At 43.8% G+C, this 9,566-nt stretch overlaps 1 protein-coding gene across 1 annotated transcript in view; it reads left to right on the top strand.

The window, feature by feature from the left end:
• The first annotated feature begins 4,650 nt into the window (after window positions 1–4,650).
• The window catches only part of MAPKBP1 (mitogen-activated protein kinase binding protein 1), a 70,267-nt gene continuing 65,351 nt past the window's right edge, over window positions 4,651–9,566 (top strand). Inside the window, 2 exon segments of the mRNA XM_010283625.1 lie at window positions 4,651–4,704; window positions 5,997–6,088. Of these exon segments, the coding sequence (XP_010281927.1) occupies window positions 4,651–4,704; window positions 5,997–6,088 (146 nt within the window).

Here is a 9,566-nt window from a genome sequence, read left to right as displayed (position 1 = left end):
CTTTCCAACCTAGTGATTCTGTGATTCCCATACAAGGATTAGGGCACATCAAATGAAACTCATAGAAATGAGGTTTAAAACAAGCAATGAAGGATGGTTCTTCTTGCAACAGGTACCAGACTGGTGGAGTTCCTTGCCAAAGGATGTTCTGAATGCTAAACTTTTATAGACATAGTGGATAAGTTCATGGTAGAGAACTCTACTGAAAGAGGTTAAAAACTGAGAACATCTATTTTGAGACTGGGAGGATTGACAGGAGGTGAGAAAGAATCAAATTTGCTTTCCCTGCTCTTAAACTTTATCCATACATTTGTTTATGATACTGTTCTTCCTGACTTCTCTCCTTCATTTATGACTGCAAATGGAAACAGGAACCAGGGATAGATACTGATGTCTGATCCAAGATGGCCAATCTCATGAAGTCTGGAACAGACACATCTGCTTGTTGGATGTGGTTTTCCAAGTCTGTAGCCTCCTGCCTAATGCCATAGGTACTGGGACATATGGGCAGCCCTGTACAGTAACACCAGTTTTCTCCTCATGGTGGTCTTTGAGTACTGGAGAGTTGCACATATCCTCTCAAATGCTTTGCTTCTTTATTTCCATGCTTAAATAAATTGCGTTTGTAGAGAATGATGAGGTTTTGGGGCCCAGAAGAGAACATGGATAGTATTAGAAGGCAGGAGGTGAGATGGTTAAGTTAGAAAACTCTAATTTCGTGAACATGTGAGTATTGGGAAGAGGGGCTGAAATACTACTGAACTCCTACTTAGTCTTTTGCTGACCTGAGGGGGGGTGATGGGATGAGTAGCAGCATCATTCAGCCTACAGTTGAAACTCTTTGATGGATGCCTGGTGTTAAAAATGGCTGTTTCTTGAAATTTTCTTTTCTTCTCCTTCTTTAAGATGAAACCAGACTGTAGAAGTCTGCTGGTGGGCAAGCAGGCATAGATGCAGGAGCTCCTACCCAGCAGCGGTCGCTCAGTAGTAAAACAGTGCAGCTGTAGGGAGAGCGCCTGTGAGCCCAGGGCAGGACTCTTGCTGTGACTAGGTTGTCCCCCTTGGCACCCATTTTGGTGGAAATTACTACTGTGCTGGGTGTGTTTACTACCGCTTTCTAACAGCGTGCTGCCTAAATATGCAGACCACAGTGTTTGCCTCCTGCACCTCGTGTGTGGTTTTGCAGTGTAGATGGTCCGAAAGGGATGCAAGTGATGGGAAAGAAGAGAGTGTTTTCAGGGGCATGAAGCTGGGCTCATCCTTCAAGGACTTCTGTGTTGTCCTTTTAGCATGTGGAAACAATTGCTTGTGGTAGCTTCCTCAAAACAACAGAAAGAGCTTGTGCAAGTATGAAACTCGCTCTCTGAGAGCTTGTTTCTTGAAAAGACAAACAAAGCTGGCAGGAGCTGCTTAGACCAACCTTTCTGAAAGGATTATCTGCACCTCAGTGGTAAGGCAGAAGTGGCATGGCTTTGTAACGTGGGCCTTCCCCTCAAGCTGCGTGGGACCTTGCCTGAGGGAAGCAAGGGCTGCTCTCAGACGTGCCCTTTGACATCCAGGTGGGATTGAGCTGCAGCAAGGTGCCTCTCCCTGGGAAGGCCTGGTTGCCATCAATACCTGTCAGTACCTTGAGTCCTGCAATTCAGGACTCTACTGGTCTGGTCTTACCAGGTGTGGGAGCTATCTGATGATCTTGTGATCTGATGTGGAAGGAACAGGGTAAGTGATCTGCTTAGGCACTAAAATTTCTTTACATGTTTGTGCAACTCCAAGCAGCCTAATTTAGATTTAAGCCTGTAAAATGGGTGAATATCAGGTTTTGCAAGACAGGTGTTAGCTGCACAGCTGATTCTGGTTTTGATGCCTAAGAGTGTGTATTGAGTGTCCAAATTTAAAAAAAAAAAAGGTGACCTTAAAGGAATGAAGATGGGGTGATTACAGGTAGCGTGGTGGTAATGCAAAGTGAGCTGCAGAAGCACATTGCTTGTGGGTTGATTCGATAACACTTGCAAATCGTGTAGAGAACCTTGACTGAAAGTGCCAAATACTATTAATAGAAGCCTCAAGATGAAGTAACAAATGTGGATAGCCGGCCTCCTCTCTGCGCCTCTAATTTAGGCGCACAGAATGACAGGTTTAATCTTGCAGTTGTTTGCAGGCTTGGATGAGGGTGGTGAGGTGGCCCCTTGATTGCCTGCGAAGGCCTGAGCAAGCAGTGACATGTCTGATGACTGTGGGGAAGCAAATTGGGCCTACATGGAAGCTATTGGTAAGGAACACAGTGTCTCAGACCTGAAAGGGGACTCTCTATGTCCTGTGGCTACCTCAGATCAGACTTGGAAAGATGTGCCAGGGAATTTGGTTTTGGTTGGGATCTGCTGAAGTACCACCTGGGAGACTTGTAGGAATGGCAGTAGTTATGGCTGTGTAGGATGGGAGAGTGCACTTGCCACATGAGGAAGTGGGTTCCTACCTTGTGGTAAGTCTTAACTTCAGAATTGGAATAATGGTAGACCTGTATCGACAAATTTGCCTTTTGCTTACAAATATTAATTCCAGATTAAGAAGTTTAAAGTCAGTGTACTTCTGCCCTAATTAACTATATTAATAATTTCTTTGATTTAGCTGGCAAGTTGAAAGGAATCTAGTTTATACTGCATTGTTGCCTATTGTTTTTTCCCTCTGAAACATTTTTCATTCTTCTGTCAAGTTTTGTGACAAGTGACTATCTCTTATGTTATCTAGCCTGGAGGTTGGTCATGGGGGTAAAGCTGTGGTGTTTTGCGAGCAGGGTGGTGGGAGTGATGCTTGTGTCACAAGACCAAATTTTAAATTTGTGTGTACTCCTTTTCAAAGCAAGTTGTTTTTAATACTCAAGGATTATCATGTGGAGGTGTTGTAAGAGTATCCATTGGATAGGCTTCATGGCGTTCCCTTTCAGATTCTTTACACTAGGAAGGTTTTAAAGCTAAGAGTAGGAGCAAAAGAGAGGGGAGTCTTTTGCAGAAAGTTAGCTATGAGTCTCTGGACACAGGTATCTGTTTCTGTGGCACTAAGTCTATCAATGCCAGTGGTATGGCCTTGGTAGTTGTTGTCTTTTTCTAATGGAACGGGTGATCTGTTGGAGGCCAGAAGATGCTCACTGGTAGTAGAATAACTGGACCCGAAGACTGAGCTACTCCTTTTATGTCAAGATGTGTGCTGACCTTAGGAGAAAGGTACACTTTCCACCTCCTAGCATTGCTACAAATAGTCTATTGGCTGAGCAGCATAGGGCCTCCACAGACCCCAGAATGAGAGAAGAAGCTGGAGCAAGCGTGACATGTTGCTGTTGGTGGAGTGAGAGTGCCAGGATAAATCACTGCTCCTGTTTGGTTTCACTCCCTCTGAAAGAGTAAGAGGAGGCGGATTTTTCCACACCACCAAGTAAAAGGTGGGTTTGGAGGTGCAGCTGGATTGATCTAGTTGCCAGTGAAAGGGGACAGTTTATCTTTTTCTGGCTTTGAGTTCCCTGGGGCTTCCCCAGGCTTGCAAACAGAAAACAAACCTACAACATGGTTTTTCTGCTGATTTGGCCTGCTGGGCAAGCAGTTGCCATGCCAGTGCTGTCGCAAGGGAAATGGTGGGGAGTGTCAGTGGGATGAGTGGGATGAGGGAGGAAGGAACTGTCCCATCCAGAGCAGGCAGCTGTAAGATTAGCTCAGCTGTGGCGTAAGACTGCACACTGAGAGGCTTGATACACATCCTCGCAGAGCAAAAACGTACCTGTTAGTGAAAGTAGGTTGCTGAATTGCTGCTGAATAGCTGCATAGTCAAGGTCAAGTAGTGCCTTTTAGGATAGTTGCAATTACAGCCAGCCTGAGCTAAAGCTTGTGCTGAGCAGCATAAGCACAGGATTGCTAAATTGATGTTTGCTGACAGCATCAAGTAATTGGTGCCTTATCTAGATTGGAGCACTTGAATGGCACATGTCTCTTCTACTTCCTCCTTCACTGTCAAGAACGCGGTTTCTATAGGAATTTAAACCTCTCTTAGTTTGATGGATTAGGAACTGCTGATATGAGCTGGAATCTCAGCAGTAGAAGTGTTGGACTCTTCTTTCCGCGCTTTTAATTTAAAATCTGCCTTAAAAAGAAATGTGTTTTGAAGTATTGTTAATGAGCCTGGAGAGTGGATATCCTCCTAGACTCCCTCACTCCTCCCTGCCGCCCCCCCCCCCCCCCTTTTTGTTCCAACATTAAGCTGGAACAGAACTATTTCCTTTTTTTTACTGGTGGATTTGTAAATGGTTTTTAAATTGTATGTTCTTATACTAGACAAAAATCCAGTGGAGTTTTGTAAAAGCCATGTTTCCAGAGATACTCATTTTGCTAGGGAAGGGGACAATTTGGTGTTCTCTCATACTGTCTCAAAGTATCTGGGGTATGTTATTACGAAAAAGGAAGAAAAGACCAAGTTGTTTCAGGGACTGGGATATGAAATCTTCCACTTTCCATGTCACTGGTTTGAAGGCAGGCCAAATTTGAACTACCTAAAGCATGGATGGCTCACTTTAACTGGTGGCACCTCAGCCCTCCCTGCTTTACCTGTTGAAGCAAGGTGGTTCTTTGTGTGACGTTACTTCTGTCACTGTCCATAGTAACCTGGGCCATGGGCTCGGTGAGACCTTGTTTCTTCACCCTACAGCCGAACTCCACAGGTCTGGTAAGCTGTGTGGTCAAGGTGGCGTGGGGAACCTGCCCTGTCCCTGCCTTTTGTACACCACGTTGGTATAAATACAAGATGTTCATCTTCAGGGCAGCTATTAAAGATAGTAGTAATTATTACAATAGTAACTTATGCCGCCTCCATGCCCTTAAGGCCTTAACCAAATATAACTTAGATGATTATAATTAAAAACAGAAGACTGTGACCCAGTAAAATCCATAAGTTTGTCAGGGACAGCAATGCTGAGGAGGAATGTATGCATCAAATATATAATAAATAAAACCAAGCTGTGCAAATGTAAACGAAAGAGAATAATTTTGCGTCGGTCAAAACAACCCCAGGGCTGAGAACTGGTTTGTGCTCAGATGCTGAGTCCTTTCATGCCACAGACCAGATTTTGTGCAGTGTAATCCCACTGCAACCTTTTGCTTTGGGGTAATTGCTAAATTCTGATGCTTTCTCTGACAGGGTGTGCACCCCAAAATACTGTGTCATGTCCATCTGTCTCCCTCCCTTCCTCTTTTGTTTTTGCTTTTCCCAGCTTCTTGCTACAGAGGCCTGGCTATGAATCTTTGTATCTTCCAAGTAGCTCTTCGCAGTTGCATTTCTTTTCTTTTTTCTAAAAATAGTTGAGATCTTTGCTCGGGGGAGAGCAAGCATTTTGGATTACTGTCTCTTGCATGGGTCGTTGGTACGTGGGCTTGTGAACCCAGTCATGTAAGCTGTTCTGTCTCTTGAGGTTCCTGGGGGTAGAGATGCCCTGGTCCACTGGATGTGATTTCCAGTTCAAGCACTGTGGGAAAATTAACTATTCCATTCCTAGGAATACTGGCCTGGGACCAGGCTGAACCACCTACTCCTGGATAGAAGAGGTAAAGAGAATGCGTCAACCTGGAAACAATTTCTGGGAAAGCGTTCTGGAGAAAGTGATTTGCTGCTCTTGCTGGGAGGATGGGAATCCTGGGCAGGGAATGTGCACCCCAGCTTCTCACTAGTACCATTTGCTGCTTGCAATCCTCTGTCTTTGAAATGCTTTGTAATGCTCTGGCATAGAGAGAGTAATCAGTGGATTGATAACTCCTCCTCTGTACCCCAGCAGTATTTTGCTATGCCTATGTAGAAAACTGAGTAGGGTTGCTTCTGTACCTGAGTGCTTGTCAGTGAATTTCTAGGAGCTGTGATTCTTCTCAGTGCCAGTGTGAACCAGACCATCAGCATCTGTGTATGGGTCCATTTGAACTGCACTTCTATTTCATAATACTTCTTGTTTTGTTTTTCACATGCACCAGGTGACTTTGGAGAAGGTGTTGGGGATAACTGTGTCGGGAGGCAGAGGATTAGCCTGCGACCCCAGAACTGGCCTCGTTGCTTATCCGGCAGGGTGAGTCACTAACCACATTCTTCCAAGCTAAGATAAACCAGGACTGATGTATCAACATAAAGGTTCAGGGTATTTCCACTATGGTCTTCTATAGGGAGGCTATTTACTATTCTTTAGTCTTTTAACACTGGAGAATGATGATATTCAGCACTGTTAGTGTAATTGGCAAGGGAGAAGGATTGCATTTTACCTGTCAAGTTTTAATGAGATTCCTTTTAATGGAACCCCTCTCCCTTTTCTTTCTCTAAGCTGGGTGTTAAATTGTGGGCTTTTTAACTGTGCTCTGTAATGTGGTGAACTTGCATCTAACTCCATACGATGCTCAAGCCAGTGAGTACCTAGTGGAGCAGATGATGCTTTCAATGAATTGACAAAAGCCTTTTTGTATATGCCCTGCAATTTATGACTTACCATGTTCCTCATCCAAATGCAGAGAAAGACTTCAGGTTGACAGGCCCTTGCTAGTGGGTTTTCTGGAGTGCAACATATCTATCAGCTGCAGTCTAAGTCCAAATTAGAGATATCCAGAAAGAGACTTTGATGGATGGCAAGAGAGCTACCTAGAGGGAGATAGGTGAGGGCTAGAGAGTTGGCTTTGTGAGTTGCATGTTTAGCAAAATCATAGAAATCTGGGACCAGATCCTGATCTTGATGAAGGTAGAGCTCACCCAAAGGGCACGTGTCTGTGGAGGAGCAGAGCATGTCATTGTTGCTGATCTGTGGGATGGGACTTGTCTGAAAGAATAAAGCCCCTGAAAATTTTTAAGGGGGCTATGAAGGAGGCAGGTGGAGGTCTCAGATGGAAATTTGAAAAGCTGAGGTGAAAAAATATTTTATCCTGCCAGTGGAAGCATGGCTGTAGAGATGGGGTATATCTATGACTTAGATGAAAAGATATGATACTGTAGTGGGAATAGATTGGGAAGACAGAAGATTGACTCTTCAGGAAAAGCCTTCACTGCCTAAAGTAGCACTGTATGGGGATACTCCAGCTGGTGGTGTTGCAGAAGTCTGTATGAGCCTGGCTCTTCCTTCTAGCTAATTTATTCTGCTCATCAGCAAGCTAAAGGAGAAGGGCACTATCTCCAAGTGGTGTACTCTTAAGACATGAAAGCTGGCATTAGAAGAAAGGAACTTCCACAACAATTACAAATGGCCTTTTCAAGTGTACAAGAAACAGGCTAGCAACACTTAAGGATTCTGTATTTGGCCAGAATGAGAGATAGGGTCAGTAAAACTGGGTAGAAATTTTTATAAGATCCTAGTTCATGGAATCATTGTAGTTGGGAGGAACGTCTTGAGATGATCTAGACCTATCCTCATGCTCAAGCAGGATCACCTAGAGCAGGTTGCCCAGGACCATGGCCAGGCAGGTTTTGAATATGTCCAAAGATGGAGATTCCACAACCTCTCTGGGCACCATGTTCCAATGTTTGACGACTCTCACAGTATCACACACACACACACAAAAAAAAAGGGGGGGGGGGGGGGGGGGCGGGAGTGGGGTGTGGTTTTTTCTTTTTCATTTGTGTTCAAATGGAATTTTATGTGTTTTAATTTCTGTCCAATGCCTCTCTTTCTCTTAGTGGGCAGTCAGTTAAAACTGCAGACAGTTTGAGATCCACACTGCACTTGCAGCACCCTTTATGCTTGAACTCTTTGGAGCCAGGCAAATATATTCTGGTGTGTGTTGCCTCTTCCTTTGCATCTTTTCTGACACTGAATATGTTCACGTTTGAAGAGGGCAATGAGAGAGAGAAGAAAACAAGTGCAGTAAACAGATGTTTTGGGCTCTTGCATAGCTAAAGATAGATTAGTTTTGTTAATAGTGATGTCCTCTGATGATCTTGTGCGTGCCTAACATTGATTTAATCAAGCATGAGGACACCTGGGGATTCTTTTGGGTAATTAAAAGGTTATGTGATTCCTTAGGGCTTTACAGAGGAATTCCTGTTCTTACTTGTTGGTGGTAGCATTCATGGCGTGGGCAGAATATACTAGAATATACTAGATGTGTGTTGTAACAGTTTAATGGCTTATATGACTTGCTGCTTTTTGTGCCATGTCTGGCTTGTGTTGTGATGCTGTTGTGATTTGCTGCAGTCAAGACAACCTCTAAGAAAACTAGCTTTAGTTAAGGAATCAAAACACGAGAGGCAGACTGGTGCAGACATTACTAAGTTGATGCAAATTCAGTTTATTGTTGTTGTTTGTTTGTTTGTTTGTTTTCTCTTCATTCTAATTTCCAGTGAATTTATCTTGATTTGCAAGAATCCTGGCATTTCTGGTACACTGGCTTTATTCTGTTTATTTCTGTTTCTACTTGTTTGAATATACTGGACACCCAAGCTTCTTAAGTGAGGCTGATGTAGCAGACTGGGTATGGCTCATGCACAGTTGGTTCATGACCTGTCCATGCAACTTGGTCATCTTCAGCTGTGCTGCAGGTGCTCCAGTGATTTCCTTAGTCCTCTGTTCATCTACTGAGGTTTGGCAGTCTTGACATGCAGATGCTTTGCTCCTCCAGTCTGTCCTACCCCTAAAAGCTGAATTTACGTAACAACTCTGTATTTTCCTAAGAACACTTTCAACATACCTGGATTCATTTGGTTAAGATCAAAACAGTTACCCCAGGCATCCTGACTTCATCCACACCAGGCATATGAATGCATACTTGTGCATGAGAACCTTTGGTGTTCTTTGAGTAGAATCTTAACTCTGGTCTATGGTTTGCCTAAAGTTTGTTGGTGTTGGGTTTTTTTTAAGTGTGATTGCTTTTCTGGATTTTCTCTGTCTTGGAGTTTCTGAATGTGCTGAGAAGTTTCCAAATCTCCTGGAAGAAGTAGATCTCAATGCAACGCAAGCTCGTTCCAACTCCGCAGTGGTGCCAGAGTGCTGAGTGTTACATCATTTTTTTCTTTACTTCTCACTGGCTTTTGAACCTTTTATCCTTTCTCCTCTTTGACCCTAATGAGGGTCAAAGGGCAGTGTGTGACAGCAGCTTTCCTGACCCCGCTATTATTTCAGTGGGATGCTTGTGTTTATAGGCTTTTTCTTCATGTCTGCCATAAAGGCTAAAGGCACAGAGTGCTGCAGATCCGCTAGGCCACCACTTTCATATAAGGCTGTTGTCTTGGGAGATAAGACAACATGGGAGAGAAAATTACATCAAGAGAAGGTCTTACATCTGCTGCGTGCACTCAACCTATTCTATGCTGGCAAGTGAAATAAACCCAAAGTTGCTTAATTTGATCTCTGTTAGGGTTATGCAGTGAGTAACAAAGTCAGTCTTATGGGAGGAGTGAGTGGGTCAGAAATGTAATGAATTTTTTATTTCTTGTGGCAGGACCAATGCTCTGTCCTCCTTTTCTTTCAGTTTTCTTTCCACTTTGCTTTTTCCCTGCTCTTCCCTTATTTTGGTTTATTGTCTTCCCCCCCCCCCCCCCCCCACCGCGTCTATATAATTTTTATTTTTTGT

The sequence above is a fragment of the Phaethon lepturus genome, unplaced genomic scaffold, assembly GCF_000687285.1.
Source record: "Phaethon lepturus isolate BGI_N335 unplaced genomic scaffold, ASM68728v1 scaffold7023, whole genome shotgun sequence".
NCBI lineage: Eukaryota > Metazoa > Chordata > Aves > Phaethontiformes > Phaethontidae > Phaethon > Phaethon lepturus.
The sequence above is the reverse complement of the archived record's forward strand: the minus strand, read 5'-3'. Positions and strand labels throughout refer to the sequence as shown.